The sequence below is a fragment of the Monodelphis domestica genome, chromosome 7 (genome assembly GCF_027887165.1).
Source record: "Monodelphis domestica isolate mMonDom1 chromosome 7, mMonDom1.pri, whole genome shotgun sequence".
NCBI lineage: Eukaryota > Metazoa > Chordata > Mammalia > Didelphimorphia > Didelphidae > Monodelphis > Monodelphis domestica.
This window is the reverse complement of record NC_077233.1, coordinates 124,284,902-124,305,225: the sequence shown is the minus strand read 5'-3', so window position 1 is coordinate 124,305,225 and position 20,324 is coordinate 124,284,902. Positions and strand designations below refer to the sequence as shown.

General features: G+C 35.5%; 1 protein-coding gene across 11 annotated transcripts in view; it reads right to left on the bottom strand.

The window, feature by feature from the left end:
• Nucleotides 1-20,324, bottom strand: part of PTPRD (protein tyrosine phosphatase receptor type D) — a 590,847-nt gene that overhangs the window by 49,302 nt on the left and 521,221 nt on the right. For all 11 annotated transcript variants that reach the window (XM_056803979.1, XM_056803969.1, XM_056803973.1 and 8 more), the window contains 2 exons: nucleotides 9,499-9,618; nucleotides 8,886-9,040 (listed from right to left, as the gene is read on the bottom strand). In XM_056803979.1, the coding sequence (XP_056659957.1) occupies nucleotides 8,886-9,040; nucleotides 9,499-9,618 (275 nt within the window). The remainder of the gene's footprint in view (nucleotides 1-8,885; nucleotides 9,041-9,498; nucleotides 9,619-20,324) is intronic.

The following is a 20,324-nucleotide window of genomic DNA, read 5'->3' as shown; positions in this document are numbered from 1 at the left end:
TAGGTACAGAATTTTCCTTTTTTTATGAGTATTTTTTATTTAATAAAAGATTTTATTTTTCTCATTTACATGAAAAAAAATATTAATTTTCTGATTCCAAATTATCTCCTTCACTCCCCTGTCCTGACTCTGAGATGGTATACACAATTTGATCTAGGTTATACATTTCGAACTTCATTTTTGAGACAATGTAACTGAAACCGCAAGCCAGGGCTGGAAAGAAGTGTGCTATTTGCTCTACCAACATTTTCTCTTGGTATGTATTGTCTTTAGAGGAACCCATTTCCTTTTCAAGAATTGACCTTCAGCTGCTATATTGAGAAAACTAAGCAAGGAAATCGAGTCAAGTGTCTTAGGGTAGGATTGTCTTCTGGAGTTTCTATGTTACTCTCATGGGGGATGGGTCACAAATATATTTCTGCAATGGAAGAAGCAGCAGCTTCAGCAGCTGTTCTTTAGAATCTTCAACATACCTTCTCAGTTCTACTTGCCACTCAGAGGGGTTTAAAAATATTCTAAAATTGTTTATTTATGTGGAAAATTTTAGAGTTTTGCTTTGTTGGATTTAGGCATATAACAAACATTGTGTGTGTGAAATATAAATGATTACAGCAGATGGCATGGTCAGAGTCAATAGAATTGTGTGCACAAGAAATAGCTCAGATCCCAAAGGAGAAGTCTGAATTACTATAATTGTAAGATATCTACAGTAGAATGAAGAAGGTCATTTACATTATGTTGACAAATATAGGGGCAGATTTTTATCCTAGGAAATGGAATTACATGAAGAGAAAAAAAGAGAGAGAATTCAGTGAATAGTTACCAGAGGACAATAAACTGCAAGTGATTTTTAATTCTGTTCCAGCAGAAAAAACAATACCAACAAATTTCTTTCTCTCTCTACATCCCACTTCATTCAAAAGAAGGGACAACAATAGCATCTGCTACACTTGGCTAGGATCTGAGATGAGGAAATAGCTTGTGAATGACAGGCATACAGTGGTCCTTACAGAAGAGGTCCTGGAACTAGAGAGAAACTAATCAAAGGTGATATATGGCTAAAAAATGAGGCATAAGTAGCCTACTGGGGCAAGACAAATTGAGCAGCTATGTGGTTCAGTGTATAAGGTGCTGAGTCTGGAGTCAGGAAGACTCATCTTCCTGAATACAAATCTGGCCTCGGATACTTAGTAGCTATGTGACCCTGGGTAAGTCATGTAAGCATGCCTGCCTCAGTTTTCTTATCTGTAAAATGAGCTGGAGAAGGAAATGGCAAACCACTCCAGCGTTTTTACCAAGAAAACTATAAATGGTATCACAAATAATTGGACACAACTGGAACAAAAGAACAGCTATGAAGCTTCCATGGGCAATCATTTTCAGTAGCATGGGGTGGTTGCCACCACCATGATTCTAAGCAAAATTGGCCACATTTATTCCTGGCATCTTTCTACCTCCCCTTTTATAACCCTTCCATTTATAGCTTTTCCTCCAAGCTCCTGCAGGAGTCCAGTAAGCTATTTACCCATCCTCACATCCAGTTGTTCATCTTTCTCCACTGTGGCATCCTTATTGAGACCTGCTGCCTCTTAAAGTAACCCAAGCTCCTAAAGTGGTTCTTAATGCCTCAAACTCCCATTAAATCACTAGTACCAAGCATCAGGGGTGTTTATTATGAGAGGTTCTTTGCACAGTCACTTCTAAATGCTGAATTGAATAAGAAAAGCTATCTGATGAAAAGAGAAGTGGACTAATGGTCAAAAGACCTGGTCCCAGCTCTTCCCTAAAACTAACTTTGTGACCTTGAACAATAAAATGAAGGCTTTTGGCTAAATGATCTGTGAGGTTTTCTATGACTGTTTCTTTGAAATGACTTATCACATGTGTCATGAATTTCAAAGGCTCCTTCCTTATTGCCTCCTCAATTTCTATGTTCTGCATACCACATAAACTAGGTTCAGTTTCTTGGAACTTAACCTTGGAAAGGTTTTCAAGTATGAACTAAAAAGAGGAAACACCCAAAAGAGAAAACATAAAAAAGGATATAGAGAAGAACAATAAAAAAACATAGCTTCCCACAGAAACTAATAGAATCCTCCATCCATCTTTTTTTTTTTTTAACATTTTTGTTGTTACATCAACTCAACTGAGAAATCTGGAAACTTTTGAAGTCTGAGTGGAAAAGTGACTAATTCGATTGCATCTTTTCTATTAGTTTACATGTATTTTAAATCATGTAATCTGGGCAGAATGTTCTCCACAATGAAATATGAAAAGATTTATCAGCTACATGTGCATGGGCAGGATAAAACTGATTTGGTGGTTTTATAGATATGAGGAAGAAAATTCATTTCCAAATGTAAAATGCTAAATTCATCAAAAAGAGGGCAAAGTCAATGAGGAAAGCCTCTTTTATTTATATAAAACTCTGGCCTTTAAATATACAACAAGTAGTAGTGATAATGCCAGGCACAATACAGAAGAATATGGGACTTAATAAATCTTTCACTCACTTTATTCATAGCATGAAATTCAATTTACTTCAAATCAATACATTTACTCATCATTACTCTTGTTAATTAAGCAGGTAAGTCCTATCCATGTAATTCCCTGTATAGTTAGTGTTTGGCAAGTCCTTTCACAAGCAGGCTTTAGGCTCCTTTCCAAACTCATTTCTCCTTTACATTCTATGTTCCAGGCAGCCAACCTAATTTCTCTCCAAAACCAGTACTCCATCTTCTGTCTCTATGACTTTAAATGAGGGTTCTCTATGATTAGAATGTCCTTCTTCCCAGAAGGTAAGCACCCTGAGGGCAGTGACAATTTTTTATTTGTATTTACAGGTTCTAATTTGGTGCCCAGCACATAGTAGGTGCTTTTTACATATATGTTGATTTTAATTTAGTTCCCTAAAGGCAATTTGCTAGGCAACAGAGATACCTCTTCACCTTCCCCTTTTAAAATCCTTCAAGGCTTAGCCAAGTTGTCACATCCTACAGGAAGCTTTTCTATTTCCCCAAATTGTCAGCACTTTCTTCCTTCCTCAAATGATCTTATATTTATTTACCTGTGTATATATTTTATCTTCCCGGTAGAAAATAAACTACTAAAACATTTCTTTCAATACATGAGGTCATTTCAGTAGGTGTGACATTTTGAACACTAAGCAAAATATATGAAATTATAAGAAGTATGATTCATTTATGCAACTAACTTGAAAACATTCTAACATACAGAAATATTTATTGCAAGCTTTAAATTAATCACGTAGAGTATAGATAACTCTGTTCATTTCCATAATGGGACTATTGATTCTAACGTTTTTTGACACTTCTTCCTTTGGAATTGTCTTTAACAATGCTGGCACATCCTTCTGAGCATTCTAAGTAGTGGTCAAGCTTAGTCTTTTAAAGGTAGAATTGGTTGTTGGAAGCATTTAAAAATGATTTAAATTCAAATGTGATGAGTAAGTTGGGTGATTGAGCTGAGTAATGGTTTTTTGTCTTAAAGCAAAATAAGTCTCAAGAAGGAAGGAGACGAATTTTTTGGTCCACCACTCATAAAGACATTAAGTAATTTTTGTAACTGGAAATGTCTAAAAGGTTACAAACAATAGAACTGCATTCCTATCAGTTACTCCACCACCCAACCTACAATATTGTGAATTATTATATATGTATAATTTGAAGAGACTTAGGACATTCAGCCTAGAAAAAAGATGATGTTAGGGACAGGATGGAGAGCATTATAGGGGTCATTGAGTCTGAAAGGTTATAAAGTGGGAGGTGGATAATATTTGTTCAAAGAGGGCTAAACTAAGAGCAATGGGTAGACATTGCAAAAAGAAAAAATTATAGGTTGATAGGGAAAAAAATATCAGAGCAACTAAAGTCATCCAAAAGTAGAATGGGGGGTTGGTTTAAAGAGTGGTAGTTTTCTTAATAGAGTGCTTCAAGAAAGGCTTGAATGACAATTAGCCATACTGATATCAGGATTCTTTATCAGATATGCCATGGAGTACATGGCCATTAAGGTTCCATGCAACCTCAAGATTTTATTATTCTCTTGAATTTTTATGATCACTGTTATTATTTTCAGGCTTATATGAGTTAATTTATATAAATTATGAAATGCAGTTCAGATATGAGGTAATTAAACCTGGCCTATCAAAGTGGTTATGCTAAAGAGGGAGAACACTCAAATAGAAAATATGAATGTTTGCTTTTTAAAAGTCTCATTAGTTTATAGTAACAATACCTATTAGTAAGCTCAGTTTTAATTTAATATCATGGAAGTAGATTTTAAAATTTCTCCAATATTCTGAAAACAAATAGCTATAACAATTTCCATTTCATTCCAGGAACTGTTTTATTATGATGTAACCAATACTTGCTTGCCTACAGTAATACTATTTGAAGAAGAAATAATGCCTTTCTCCGCTATCATTACTATGCACACATTATAGCTGACTCCCAATAGTCAAACTCTTTGTATTTAATAAGAGTATTTTTCTGACAGTGGGATATCTATTCACAGTGTTGGAGACTGCTACTTTTTGTATCACTGTTTTGTTTCAGGAACTAGAAATATACTTTTTTTCTGGATGGCTACTGATATACAAAAAGACACAACTAAAAGCTTAATACATTCCATGTGGTACAATTATTTTTTTTATTCTTAAAAATTTCCCACTAATAAGGTTTTATTTGGAACATTTGAAATCTTTATCCAGAGATTCTGGTAGTTCTAACAATACTGTCTTTCATTTACAGAAGTCTGGTCTCTCATCGTACTTGGTTTACACATGAAAATGAATTCCAGGTTTAACAATAATTGAGTCCACAGTTCATTCTTGTCAACACCTCAAATCCACATTCTTTGGCAATATTTGCAGTCAAAAGAGACACTTGAATGGAATAAAGTAGGACAAGACTCAGGTTCAAATATTAAAATGCACACACAAATCTGCATTGTACCATCTCTTTTTCTGTAGATGGCATTTGCTGTTCTGTTTTATTTTTACTCTTACATGCAAAGCTGTCTAAATTCCTTTTCACTTCCAAAGAATATTTTCCTTATTGTTGGACTAGATTCTCCTGGGTCACTAAATAGGTTATTTATATGAGTTAGATAGTACCCTAGATGAGAGTAGATACACAAAGGAATATTAAACATTTTCAAGTTCCATTTCTTGTTAATGGCTCAATACAAAATGGTGGATGATGCTTTTTTTTTGGTGGGGAGTATGATTACTTTTCTGATCATTGGTGTTACCTTAAGTTTTCAAGATAACTGAAGTAATATCAACAAAACTGTACCCTATTCTGTTGTTTTATCCTATTTCCCTCTCTCTTTGAAAATTAGGTTGGTTATGAATTGAGAAGACTTTGGGGAAGGCTTTTCCAGTCAGTCATTTAAGAATAACTACTAGGAAGCTGAGTAAAGAACAAAGAACTATTAAAGCGATGTGATTTGGGGGATCCCTGAGGGTTCTAGGTTTAATGATTAGTGTTAGTTCATAACCTAATGTGTATCAGAAGTAAAATGTTCATTACAGTAATAAATTGTCTTTATTAATGCTCTCCTCTTTTTTGCTAAACTAAATCTAATTCAAAACTCAGATCAAATGCTCTTCTATGTGAAGTATGCCCTGCCATTCTCTCATTAAATTTATCTTTTATTCTCCCTTTAATTACTTTTTATTTACTTTCCTGTGTCTATATGTTTTATTTCCTTAGTAGAATAAGGCTATTTGAAGAGATATTCAGATTTGGTATACTTCATTTTTTTTGCTTTTATTTTTTCTACTGTTCCCCAAAGACACTGATTACCTTTAAATGTGAAGATTCAGTTTTCTTCCAGAGACCCAAACTATCACTCCACTCTAGAGACCTGGATCCTACCACCATGGCCTAAGATAAAATTTCCACTGTCTATGTCCTCTAGATGCCTCTAGTTGGTTCAAGAATTAGGGGAGAGAGGGACTAAGTCTCAATAAGCAGAGTTTTTAGAAATTGGAACTTTTAGTAAGTTTTCCTGCAGCAACAATATTATGTTATTAATGTAGATTATCTTCACCCATTTAACTCCTACCGAAGATCCTGTTCAAATGGCATTCTTATGCATTTGTTTCCATGATTCTTTTATTTAGAAAATAATCTTTTTTCATAAAAACTCTCAAAGTAATTTCCCCTCCTGTATGCAATGATGCCCTTCTATCTTTTATAAATATTTTTACAAGTCTTTATTTTCATGCTAGATGACAAATACCTTGAGAAGAATGATGACTTCTTTTTTAAGTTTCTACCTGTATGGACTTAATGGACATTTAGTGAACTGAACTGAATAATGGAGCCTTTGTGGATTATTCTTGGAACCTAACCATTTATAACATTATTTTTATATAAAAATGTGCTTCAGGTTCCAAACAACCAATTTAGAAATGAACTTCAGAATCACAGCTCATTAGTAAGTTGGAGCATGGTTCCTATCTCCCGTTTGCTCCACCTTCTGTATATAAAACTATTTTCATATCTTTGATTAAAAAATCAATTTGTCTCTTATCCTAAACTTTAATCTTACTAGTCAAATTGTGCTTGGTGTTTTATACCTTCCTATGATACATTCTTAACCTTGATTGCTTTTCAGAATTCCTCTTTTCATTTTTGGCTCTTTTTTTTTACTCCTAGTGTATTTATTGCTAGATAGGAGACATAACCCTTAGAGGTAAATTAATTTTCCCTGAGCACTTTCATTTCCCCTTTTTGCCCTTACCCTCCCTTCATCCCTTGCTCCAATCTAATTCCTCTAAAAACTTCCTACCTTCTTATAGAATTCACTTGGCAGAGAAATTGGCCTCTGCTTTTAAGCTGAAACTAGCTCATTCAAATAGATAAAAATGACATCACATTGAAATTTCCTCTAAATTCCTACAATGATGATTTTATCCATTCCATTGCAGTTATGCTAAAATTAATAATTTGCTCATTTATACTGTTGCCTTTTACCTGTTACTTTTCAACTGTGGTGAGGTTATACCTTGTGTAGATAAGATTCCACCATTAGCATTTTCCTATGATCTCTGAAATGATGCTGAACCCCCAAATGTTCACAACTAAATTCATCTTCTGTACTTCAAAACCTGAATGCCCTCTTAACTCCTCTATGGCTGTGATGGTGCCACTAGCTTCTTGGCCTCACAGCCCAAAAAACCCATAATTTTAAAATTAAATTTAATGACTCATTTTAAAAATAGCAGCCATTTCATGATATTTCTCCCCAAGAACCCTATATTGTCACCAAAAAATCCCAACATAGGGACTACATGACAACTGAGGATACAAAATTTAGTATCTATAGTTTCCCATCTCTCTACTGAGGAGGAAATTATTTTCTTGAGAATCATTCTTCATTTTTCATTGTTCCCCAAATTCAATAATTTAACAAAAGCTACCAATTCGACTTCAAAAATGGCTCTTATATTCATGTCATCCTTACTACTTTCTTCCATGGCCTTTGTCTCTGACTCATATTATTGTTAATAGCCTACTAATGAATTCTACTGTCTATAGTTTTCTCCTCCATTTCATCCTTCATACTGCTCTATGCTTTATACTAAGGCAAGTTTCCTTGTTTGTAGGGTTTTTTCCCCACTTTCTTTTCATTGGAAAAAAAAAAACTTTACTTTCTGTCTTAGAATCAACACTGTGTATTGGCTCTAAGGCAGAAGAGTGGTAAAAGCCAGGCAATGGGAGTCAAGTGACTTGTCCAGGGTCACACAGCCAAGAAGTGTCTGAGGCAAGATTTGAACCCAGGACCTCGCATCTCTGGGCCTGGCTCTCAATTCATTGGACCACCCAGCTGCCCCTCTTTCCATTTTTAAGAGATAGAAATTGCATTGTCTGTTTCAAATATCTGAAGAGGAGCCAGCAAATAATATGAGTTCTTTGTCTAATTCTTCATTCAACTAAAATTTTGTTCAGAGTGATAGCTCAGGTTCTTAACTGAAAGTCCAGGGACACCAGAGGGAACTTTGGACAGATTTTAGGGGGTCACTGAATTCTATTTGTATCATTTTGTTGACTATTTTTCTACATATTTGGTTTCAATTGTAATTTTACATTATGTATGCACTTAAAAATATTACTCTTGTAAGGGTCTATAGGCTTCAGCAGACTGGTAGAGGTGTTCATGACACACAACAAAGGTTAAGAATCCCTAGGTTATAGGATAAAATAGGATAAAATTTCCTCCTGGAAATCTAGGCTTTTTCATAGTCTGGCTCCAGCCCAACACTCCAGGTTGATTTCATTCTATACATCTTCATATATTCTACAGTCTAAACATGCTGGACCACTAACCATTCTCCAGTTGTGTTCTGCCATTTTCTGCCTTCATGAATTTGCCCACATTATTTCTTAAGCTAGAATGCCTCTGCATCTCTGCCTGTTGAATTTCCTTCCCTTCCTCCAATACTCAATTTAGATCTCAAAACTTCCATGAAGCCTTCTTCTTTCCCCTTGCCTAAAACTGACTCCTCCTCATTTCTCATACCTTTTACTTTGTTTTTATTAATCTTCCTGGATTTCTGAAAAGACCCACTATGAGAAACAAACAGATTTATCTGATCCTCAATTATGAACTTCATTTTATCTAAATAGAGATACACAAGGTAAGGTACTCATGTTCTTAATTTCATAGTCTTTATAAGAGCCAATATACTAAGAGTTTATAAAACAAAACAAAACAACACAACACAATGTTCTACATGCACATTCAAATTCTTATCAATATCTGTTATCAATTAGGGCAAAATTTGAACTAGGCTACCATTTATATTTTTGAGGCCTTCTCTTAAGTAGATCACACATCTACATGGGGCTTACCTGCAGTGAACAACCATGGGACCAGCATCAGGAGGGTTACAGGTTTTGACTCGACGCAAGAAAGCTAGGAAAGGCGTTGGATGTTCTGGTACCCCATGATCTGGCCATGCTGTGAACTGGAACTGCCTCACCTCTCTCTTCTCACTTGAACCATTCTGTTTCAATGGGGAACAAAACATCAGAAAAGACTTTAGAGTCAATGTTGGTTAGTGGTCCTGTCTCCATTACTAACAGGTATTCTTTTGGAGGTTCAAACCAAAGTAAAAGGCAAATATTTGTTCAGGAAAATAAAATTTTTAAGAGATAGAAATCACATTTTCTGTTTCAAATATCAGAGAGCTCCTATTACATCTCTGAAGAGGATCCAGCAAATTATGTGAGTTCTCTGCTTAATTCTTCATTCAACTAAGCTTTTGTTCAGAGTGAGAACTCAGTATTTACTGTGATAAACCTCCAGACAAGGAGAAAAATTGCATAGTGATAGTGGAAGAATTATTTCATTCTTCACTGTTGCCAGTAAGATCAAGATTTAAGTAAAACTTTAAGAGATCTGATTTTTCAAAAGAAGCTTTCTTTAAATAAAAGAAAAGGGAATGGAAGGGGGAAAACACACCTTGTAAAGTGCAAATGTTCTAACACAGTATGTTGCCAACTCCACAGTATCTAGCAGCGTCACCTGAATCAGCCCATATGTTTCTGTGCCTCTGCTGGGCCAATACTGGTCACATTTCACCTGCAAGAAACATGTACTTTATTTCATATACTCATCAATTTTAGTTAAGTTTTTCAAAGCCAGATAAAAGTAAGTAGAATAAATCAGATTTCTTGGAATTCACATTTTAAAAATCTTAGCTGAGTTTCATTTCACATAAGATTTTTTCCTTTCCTTCTTTCTTGAATGCTTTTTTTTTTGTGAGTCCCAACATGGGAAAATTGCTCCTTTGGTGCCAGTATAAACCAAATTTCTGTAATACCAAACACTGAAACATTTAACTGTCTTGGAGGAAAATAAAGTATGATTGTTGACTAAAATAAGCAGAGAAGTAGTTAAACTCTGAAGTGTTTTGAGAAAAATATAATTTTTTTTCATGCTCAGTGCTATGAAATATATCAGAAAATTATATTCAGGCTTTTAAAATACATGGTTGGATAGATAAAGGGTTCATCCATCAAATGTTGAAAGACATAAGTCATTACATTTTGGGCAATCATAATTTCCAAATGTGCTTGTTTAAAGAAATGCCGAAATAATTTGTAAATCTATAAAATAATAATGCACAATACAAGAGGGTGTTAATTTTTTTCTGAATTGAGATGATTTGTTTTGGTTACAAATAACATTTAAGTCTGGGATGCAAAAAAAAATTGCTAGTACTTCAAAAAGAGTCTCCAGGGATCCTCTAAAACCAACGTGAGGTTTAAATAATTTAAAATACTGTTACTTCAGATGAATGATATAGAGTTTCCATGAGAGTATGAGAAAAAGCACATAAAATACATTTATACCAATTAGGCTGATGTATAGCCAGAAAGTGTTTTAGAGTGTGCAACATGCCTCAGATATACTGTCTTGAATACCTCAGTCATATACTGAAATGGACCAAAGATAGATAGATAGATAGATAGATAGATAGATAGATAGATAGATAGATAGATTTAAGATCTGCCATTTTTAGCTCAGATAGATCAATGAGGCTGTTTTCCCTTGCTTATTTTATTTTTTTCTGGATTTTAGAGTTGTAAGGGATCTTAGAAGCCATTATTTCCAACTTTAACTTTGATGAAAAAGTAAAGCTAGAAATGTTAAAAGTAACATGTCCAGGGGAACATTGATAAAAATGAACAGAGTTGATATTCAAATCTAGGTCCTCTGACTTCAGGCACATTACAGCTCACAGTTTCTCACATTGATATGTTATGGTTGGAAGCATTATTAGTTTTTTTCCATTTGAAAATAAAAGGGCTAAAATACTTACTTTTGAGGAAATTAGCAGAACATCATTATAAGAGATATTAGAATATTTTTTGTCCAGGGTAAAAAGATCCCAAGTGAGGCAAGGTTTTCTTTATAGGGAAAATAAATATTAATAGCTCTTTATGCATATTAGATGAATATTAGGATTTTTCTGATTCTGTAGCTAAAGTATCTGTTCTTCAAAGATCTCAAAATACTTTTCAGGAGTTAGTAGGCCATTTTTTTTTTAAAAGAGAGGTGGGAAATTTCATCCATTACTCACTTTTTTAACACTTGAATGGAGACGATGATGCCCATGTCAGGCTATGTATCAAATCAGAAATTTAATCTCTAGATCTTAAAGACTTCCTTAACCTTTATTTTAACCACTAGAGTACATACTCTGAACTATTAGTAGTATTACCAAAAGAACAAAGCAAAACTAAAACCCAAACCTATGGTTCATACTATAATTTTAAGTGATATTTTTCAGTGTTTTGTATACTCTAAACCTATGGAAAACACTGTCTTCTGGCTTAGTATTTGTATAATTGAGCTTAAATACTCTATGATTAAAATAAAAAAATAATATGAGGGCCACACAATTTTTCTCAGTACTGAAGGATAACCCTTGCTATAGAAAGGGACACCTATTCTAATAAATTGATCCTGTTACCAAAACTTGATCACAATGTCCAAAATGGATGTTCTCTGGCTACCAAAGTTGTTCTTTTCCATTGTTAACATTTGGTGGAACTTCTTGCCTGAGAATATTCAGCAACATCTATTTATTCATCCAATAAGCATTGTCTGATATGTGCTAAGACCTTTCCTTTGGAAGTACTATTAGTTTACCTTTTATAGGTATATATTTTATTTGTACAAAATTGCTTTCTAGTTGTCTCCTCTATTAGAATGTGAGCTCCTTGAGGGCAAGAATTGTGTTTCCCCTTCTTTTTTTTCCTTTCTATATTCCCAATGCTTGTGATAGTTTTGGGCACATAGTAAATGCTTAATAAATGCTGGTTGACTTGATTTGTTGACTTTCCATACACTTGTTGTTGAGTAATTAGCTGTATCTGACTCTTCATGACCCATTAAGGGTTTTCTTGGCAGATATACTGGAGTGGTTTGCCATATGCTGCTCCAGCTCATTTTGCAGATGAAGAAACTGAGACAACCAGGGTTAAATGGCTTGTCCAGGGTCACTCAACTAGTAAGGCTGGATTTAGACTCATGAGATGAATCTTTCTGCTTCCAGGCCCAGAACACTATCCACTGTGGCACACTGCTACTCTGCTATGCACTAGGGATGCAAATACAAAAACTAAAGTAACTGAAGTAAATTACAAATTATATCTGTCCATACCTCCTGATGAAGCAAGATTGTTAGAATAAGAATCTGCTCCTCTGTGAAGTTAGCTGGGTCAATTTGTTAATTCACTAATTTAATTTTCTTTCCTATACAACTGTTTTCAGAGCCATGGCTCTGTTGCTTATGTTTCCCAGGATGCCTGAGCACAGAGCACTAATGTTCTTTGGAAGAGAAGTCTATTTCCCATAAAGTTGTATGTCCATAGCAGAGCTGCTGACTGGGAGTGAATACTTCTGGTAAGATAGAGGAATAATTCATGTCACTGCCAGCTTTGTGCCCATGCAGGGCAACTGAAGATTCCAAGAATGAACACTGTCAGTAACAGGTTTTGTTGTTCTTTTCTATAGGCTTTTATGCGAAGAGTCATTGATAGAGAAGATCAAGGAGATGATGACAGCTTGACTATCAAAGAACTATCAGGCAATAGTATCATCTGGAAGGGATAAGTTGTGCCTCAGTCAAGTTAAGTAGGAAGGTACCTTGAGTTGATAAGAGAAATGGGCTCTAGATCCCAGCAGGAGAAAATTTCAAGCAGGGTTGCCAAACTGCTGATACCAAAATTTCAAACCCAACTCACACTAGCTATGTAAAGATACTTTGTCCATGCTTTCTCTGTTTGATTCATGAGTTTGGAGGACGGTGCATGCCAACAGGGTTGCTACTCTGTACCCCTCTTCAAATACATATACTGTTATCATTTTATGTGCTAAAAATAAATAATTGTAAAATACATAGTTTGGAACCTTGTGTTAATCATGAGTATTAAAGGCCACTATAACTTTTTTTTAAAGACTCCAATGTCACAAAGTCCACTCCCTCCTCAGTATGTTGAGAAGATGAAGTTATGCTGGTTTCAGGATACTTCCTCACCAACTTGAAAAGAAACAAGAATATTTTCCTTTTAGATTGTGACATTAAAGGATCTGAATCCTAGAAGGTGTACATGTGGAGGGAAAGAGTGGGAAGGGAAAGAAGTCTAGTCATACATATATTTTAGTTAAAAAAAAAAGGAAACCCAATGCCCCTTAGCAGCCAGAATATTTTCAAAGAAAAATGTTCTCTTCCAAAACCTAATGCAAATGAATAGAATTGGCACCCCTCTGTATTCTTGAGCTGGTATAGTTAGATTCAAGCAACACACCTGGCCATGAGGGCCTTTTCTTTTCAGGAAATCTTTTCAAATGTACTGCTCTAAAACGGGTTTTCCCAGAAAACATGTTCAGGCACCTATGAACATGCAGACTTAGGGTCTCACTGGCAAGATTAAAAGCTTCAATCTAAGCTTATTGGAACAGAGGGGATTTCTTCAGCACACCAGGGCCTCAGTACATTTTCCCCTGAAAGCAATCTCTGAGGATCTGCCACAGGATTCACCTGCCTTCATAGAGCTAATTTTGGGGGCTTAAATCAATTGACAATATTCCGTCGAGTCTTTCCTTTCTAACTATACATGAAACAAATAATTTCCTACTTGAACATTAAAGAGGAAGTCTGAAGTGTAGTGAGAAGAAAAAGACAGAAGAGAAATGTAATATTTTTCTTATTAGCTAATGCAAATGGGTATGCTATTTTCTTTCCCTGTTGTAGATTTTATTTCTACCCACTCTTTCTTGGAGAGGCTCTCATAAGAAGGTATTTCCTAGAAGAGTTACAATGTTAGGTCTAGTGCTCATGGATAACTGTTACTTAAAACAACACAAGAGCAAAGCAGCTTCCACTTGAATACATATGGATTGGAGAGTGAAAGCTGCATGCAAATATATTGTTTAGACTTTCTGTATTTAATTTTGATGTGCCTTTTGCAAATGCACAACAAGATCTTAGGTTGCACTTAGAAAATGACATTTTCTAGAATGGGGGACATGTTAGAAGTGTGATATAAGGTAACAACCCTGTTGGCATCCTCAGAATCAAATAAAGAAAGGATAGACACAGTATCTTTTGATAGAGATAGTTGAATCTGATCTGATTATGACATTTTTCAAAGTGAGGGCTTTACACCTCTGAATTGGGCAAGCATTATAAAATCAGGGCTCTATCATGTTAATTTTGCAGACTTAGGAAAATGATGGAGAAAATATTTTTTGTTGTTGAACTGTTTCAGTCATGTCATGTTTGACTCTCTATAACCCCATGTGGGGTTTTCTTGACAAAGATACTGGAGTGGCTTGCTAGTTCCTTCTCCAGCTCATTTCTTAGATGAAGAAACTGAGGGAAATATGATTAAGCAATTTGGCCAGGGAAATGCAGCTAGTAAGTGTATGAAGCCAGATTTGAACTCAGGATGATGCGTTTTCCTGACTCTGGGTCTGCGGCTCTATCTACTACACCACTTAGCTGCCCAAGAGAAAATGTTAATAATGCATATTTGCAGGTGTGCATACGTTGTATTTTCTCTTGTACAGCTAGAGAATACCACTGGTGATAATTCCCTATGCATCTAGAATATTGTGTTCAGTTCTTATTAGCATACTTTAAGAAAGTCACTAAAAAACTAGACAATATTCAAAGGACAGTGATCAGAATGATCAGGGGACTTAGGACTCATACAACAGGAAGAATAACTAAGGAACCTAAGAATTTTAAGCCTTGAGGAGAGAGGGACATGACTATTTTCTTCAAGTATTTCAAAGACTGGCAACTGGAAGGAAGATTAGACTCTCTTTGGCACCAGATGCAGAATTAGAAGAAATTTGTGGCAGTTCCACTGAGGCATATAAAAGGAAAAACTTCCTAATAATTAAAGCTTTTCCAGTGTGGAATAAGCAAGATATCATAAGAGTTAGTAAATTCTTCACAGAAAATCTTCTATTAAAGAAAGGGTAGATAATTCCATGTCAGAGTTGTAATGAGAGGATTCATATTTAGGTACAAGTAGGACTCTACAACTCCTGAGATCTCTTCCAACTTTAACTTGTGTGATTTTGTGAAAGTCAAGGCATAGGTGATTCTTTTAATACTATGTCCTCATTCAAAATGATTATTACAAAATGGCTTATCATTTTGCCATCTTAATGATCCATGTGGAACATTGCCCAGTCAACTCAGCCATGGCAACTGACAAGAACTGTTGACCCAACTGGATATGTGGCAATGTTGTCTTACTCATGACTATTTATATAATCTATCTATAGCCTCCTAAAAGCAAATATTCTTCAACAATGATCAGAATGCTTTAGCCTCATGAAGGAACTATTTATGCTCTGTCATTCTATGGATCCAGAGTTATTTTCAATAATACAAAGACTTCCCTTTTACTACGCACCAGAGAGAATGTCAAAGTAGTAGTTGAGTTACAACATCATCCACAAGAATTTTTACTGCTTTCTGTAAACTAAAGATGGGATTCTTTAAATTGGTTCAGGAGAACTAGTCATAAGAATCATGGCATCAAATGTGATTTTGAAGATGCTGATGTAGATACTGATATCTTCCTTCCTGTTCTTCCTTCCTTAGTGAAGATAAGCAAAAAACTTAGTTAAATTACTAGAATGGAAGTGGAAACTGCTCCTTGATCTGGAACTCAAAGGCACATGGAGACAATTCCATATAAAACCTAAAGGAAATGAGCTATTGATTTTTCAGCTCCAACTTGGGCAACTCTCTCACACAGAAATCACCTTATTGTGTAATTTAGGAAGAAAATGTACACATGTGCATACACACACACACACACAAACTCTGTTTCTGTGTCTCTGTTTGTCTGTTTCTGTCTCTCTTTTTGGAGAAGTTAATTTATGCAATTCATTCAGTCATTTAAAAATTCCCTCTATGTGAGGTGAAAGGCAGTGTGCCATAATAAAGAAATGATTTGAGAGTTAAGGAGATCTGTTTTCACGTCCTGCCTGATTATGTGATTCTGATCAAATCATTTAACCTCTTAGTGTCCTGAGACACTTTAAATAGTAGAACAGGTACACATCTATTTTGGTCAAAGGATATTTTTTTTTTTTGCCTGGGAGTTCCCTATGCCTGTGAAATCATATGTATACATTCCCCCTCAATTCCCCACAAAATGTATCAGACACTGCAAGTTTCTCAGGAGCCAAAGACAAAAAGGAAGTATCCCCAACCTTAAAGGAAAATATATTTTATTAACTTAACATTCTATGAACTTTCACAACTAATTGTGCATGGCTCCATTTTGTCCTTAACTGCCATTTAACAAACCTTCCATTCTGTCCTTGTTGGTAAATGCCTAACTCATTTCTCACAACAACTGTTCTCAAACTGTTCTGTCCTAAAGCAAATGAATATAATCACACCTTCCATGGTAGCAAAAGATGACTTAGCTGTCTATTTTATTTTATTGAGAAGTATGAGGTGTTCACTGAAGATGGATAGCTGGTTGTTGCAGAAGATGAGCCTGAGCTCTGGAATATTTGAGTTAAAATCCAGTCTCAGATATCAATTAGGTGTGTGACCCTTTGCAAGGGGCTAAACTAGTGTCTGCCTCCATTTTCTCAACTGTAAAAAGTGGATAATAGTAACACCCACCTTTCATGATTGTAAGGATCAGGTGAGATAATATATATATATATATCTCTATATATGTATATATAGATATAAATCACTTAGCATAGTAACTGATACATTGTGGATGCTTAATGCTTATTTCCTTCCAGAGAGGAAAACTTCTTTAGCTTTCCTCTTTTCCTCTCTACATAATCTATTTGCAATCCTTTTTCAGAATTTTATCTAAATTGTACATCCCTAACATCAGGGCTAGGGATTGTGTGTTAAGCACACGAAGTTGCTTAACAAATATTTGTTAAACTACTTAATTTAATTCTCTACCATGGCTTCAACTAATACTATTACACAGATAACTCCAGACACCTATTTCCAACCCCAGCCTTCTTTCTGAGCTCTACTCCTGTTCTTATAATTGTTTGTACATCATCCACCTGGACCTCTTACTATCACTTCAAATTCAAAATGTCCCAAACTGAATTTATTTTTTCTTTAAATTCATTTTTTCCTTTTTTACCTCACTTTTTCAGGTAGTGATACCACAACCTTGCCTCTCTAGTCTGAAATCTTGAAGTTATCTTTTATTCTTCCCTGGCCTTTATCCTTCTTTATATAACCATTTACCAAGTTTCTTTTTCTAGTTCTAAATGCCAGGATTTGCATTTTATTCTAGAGTCAACAGGGAGTCACTGAAGCTTATTGAGAAAGAGACTGGAATGGGGAGACTCTTGGCTTTAGTACTATTTATAGAGAATGTATGGGAGAGTGGTGAGGCTTGAGAAATCAGTTAAGAGGCTAACATAATAGTGGCACTGAGAACTTGGTCCAGAGAGTGGATAGGGGGTGAATAAGAAATGCTGGGGAGACAGAATTGATAAGATTGTATTAAAATTATTAGATATATAGAGGTTAGTGAGAACAAACAGCCTAAGGATGACTTTGAAATTATAAACTGTGATGCCTAGAAAGATGGTTCTTCCTTCAGTAGGAATATGGAAACTTAGAGGTGGATTAGGTTGGAAGAAAGTAGAAGGATATAACAAATTATGTCTTGGATATATTGACTTTCCGATACCTATGGTATACCCAGTTAAAAATATCCAATAGGAAGTTGGTGATGGAGTGCTTAAGAGGAAGATGAGGGCCAGACAGAATCATAGACCTTTAAGGCTTGTGTGGGAAGAGAACAAACTCCCCCCCCCCCACTATCATTTTGCAATCTTTTGATGGACTCATCCCCTAACCACCTAGTGGCCTATTATCAGTTAAGTACTCAATGCCTGATGAGGAGAAGTAAAATATTAGTAAACTATGCAAGGATATGATAAAATCGATGGTCTCATCATGCACTGATGTAATAACCTCTTGCTATCTAAAAGGATTTCTTTCATAGTTGTAAAAGCACTGGGGTTTTTCTTGTCTCCTGTCCTTGAAAAGAGATTTTTTTTTCTCATTCTGATAATAAATCTTCCTTGGCTGATCTCTCTCTTCCTTTCCCTCTCCCTCTCCTCCTGGGAAATGCCTTCCTTTTCTATTCTAACTTGTTACTGAATGCTACTAATTGACTGTGTATGTTAGGTGGGTCTAAAAGGTTATAAAAACCCAATCTGGACCTTACAAAGTCAAATCTCTTACTAAGGAGAGCAGATTCCTTAGCATGGTAATAAATCACTTTGCTTTTTCTGTGAGCTTCCTATCTTTGACCAAGACATCAGAACTCTGCTGATGGGTATGCCTCTACCAAGATGTCAAGAAATTCATTGATACTGAAAACTTAGAGATGAATAAATCTAGCCCACTTAGTTTATAGATAAGAAAATTGAAAGTGGCAATGACCAATAGAAACACCAAGAGCCTGTAAATCCATTGGTATTGATACAAACAGAATATGAGAAGGTCTTCTAAGGCAAGAAAGGTTTTGGCCAAAAAAAATGTTCAGAATGGGCATTTAACAACAGCAGCAACAACTAAGATTTATATAGAATTTACTATGTGCACAGTATTATGCTAAGAACTTTATATTTATTATCTTATTTGATCCTTAAATAATCTTGAGAAGTAGGTGCTATTATTTTCCCCATTTTTACAGATGAGGAAACTAAGGCAAAGAGAGACTAGTGACTTGCCCAGGGTCACACAGTAGTAAGTGTCCAAGGCCAGATTTGAACTCAAGACTTTCTGACTCCAAGCCTACCGCTCTATTCATTCATTGTGCCACTGGTTGCTCTAAATGAAAATTGGGAAGCCATGATCTGACAGAATAATAGAACAGCTAGATTTTTCAAACTGAAAGAGATGATATAACTTAACATATAAAAATCTAAAGTACAGACTACTAAAAGACTCAAGAAGTAAAAGGCTGTAATCTAGTTCAGGTACACTGGAGAGTATTGTAGTCCATGTCTTTGAAACTTAAGGCCTTCAAAAGTAGACCACCCTAGTTATGAAACCCAGTTCTATTGCTTCACAGTTGTGTGACCTTGGGAAAGTTAACATACTTTTGGGTCTCAGTTTCTTTGGCTGTTGAAAGAGGATTTAATTAGCTTTTTCTGGGTCTAACATTAGCTTTAAAATACCTGGGTAGCAAAGAGTTAATCCATATGCTCTGGGACAGAATATTCCTTCTAGATTCATCTGTGTGTATGTTTGTGTTTGTGTGTGTATGTGTATGTGTGTGTGCATCCTTGTGCTCTCATGTAGTGGGTAAGGGTGGCAGAAAGTCTAGGAAGGAGAGACACTAACAACCAGCAAAAAATTGGTGGCATCCTTTTCTTTTTATCTGACACTGTGTCTGTTGAGAAGAGAAAACTAAGAGTGTGTAACTGGCTAGATAAGGAGCGGAACATCCTTTAGGCTGCCAGCATCATTCTTTGTGTTGCCCAGTGTCCTATTTACATTAAACATCCACCACTTTTCAAAAACAAACCCATACATCATTTGGAGTCCAAAGGCAATGTTTGTGCTGCCTTTCCTCCAATTTGCTTAAGGAGAGAGCAGTTTCTGTGGACCCAGATAGACATAACTTTAGGCAGCAATTGGAGAAATTAAATGCTCAAGGCCTCAGGTGCTTCCATTTCTATTTGGAAAAGTGCACTGTCCTGACATTTGGAAAGCATTTGTTCCCCATTAAACTTATCAATCCCTGACTAACTTGAGAGACCACAAAATAGCTTGCTTGGACCAAAGTTATATATCCCTTTCCAAGCAGTGATAACTCAGTTGTTCAATTGTTTTTAGTCATGTCCAACTCTTAGTGACCCCATTAGATGGATTCTTGGCAAAGACCCTAGAGCCCTTTGCCAGTTCCTTTTCCAGCTCATTTTACAGAAACTGAAGCAAAAAGGGTTAAGTGACTTCCCAGGGTCACATGGCTAGTAAATATCTGAGGCCAGATTTGAACTTAGGAAGACAGGTTTTCCTTTCTCCAAGCCTGGCACTGTGCCACCTAGCTGCTCCTAGTGAAAACTATAATGATCTTATTAATGGTTTCTAAGGGGATCCTCTTTATGTTTAATTTGTATAGACCAAATCATAAAAAAATTCTTTTTAAGAGGTCCACCATTCTCAGAGCTCGAAAGAACCTTAAAGTTCACCAGTTTGTCTGACCTTCATTTTATAGAGGAAGAAACTGAGTCCC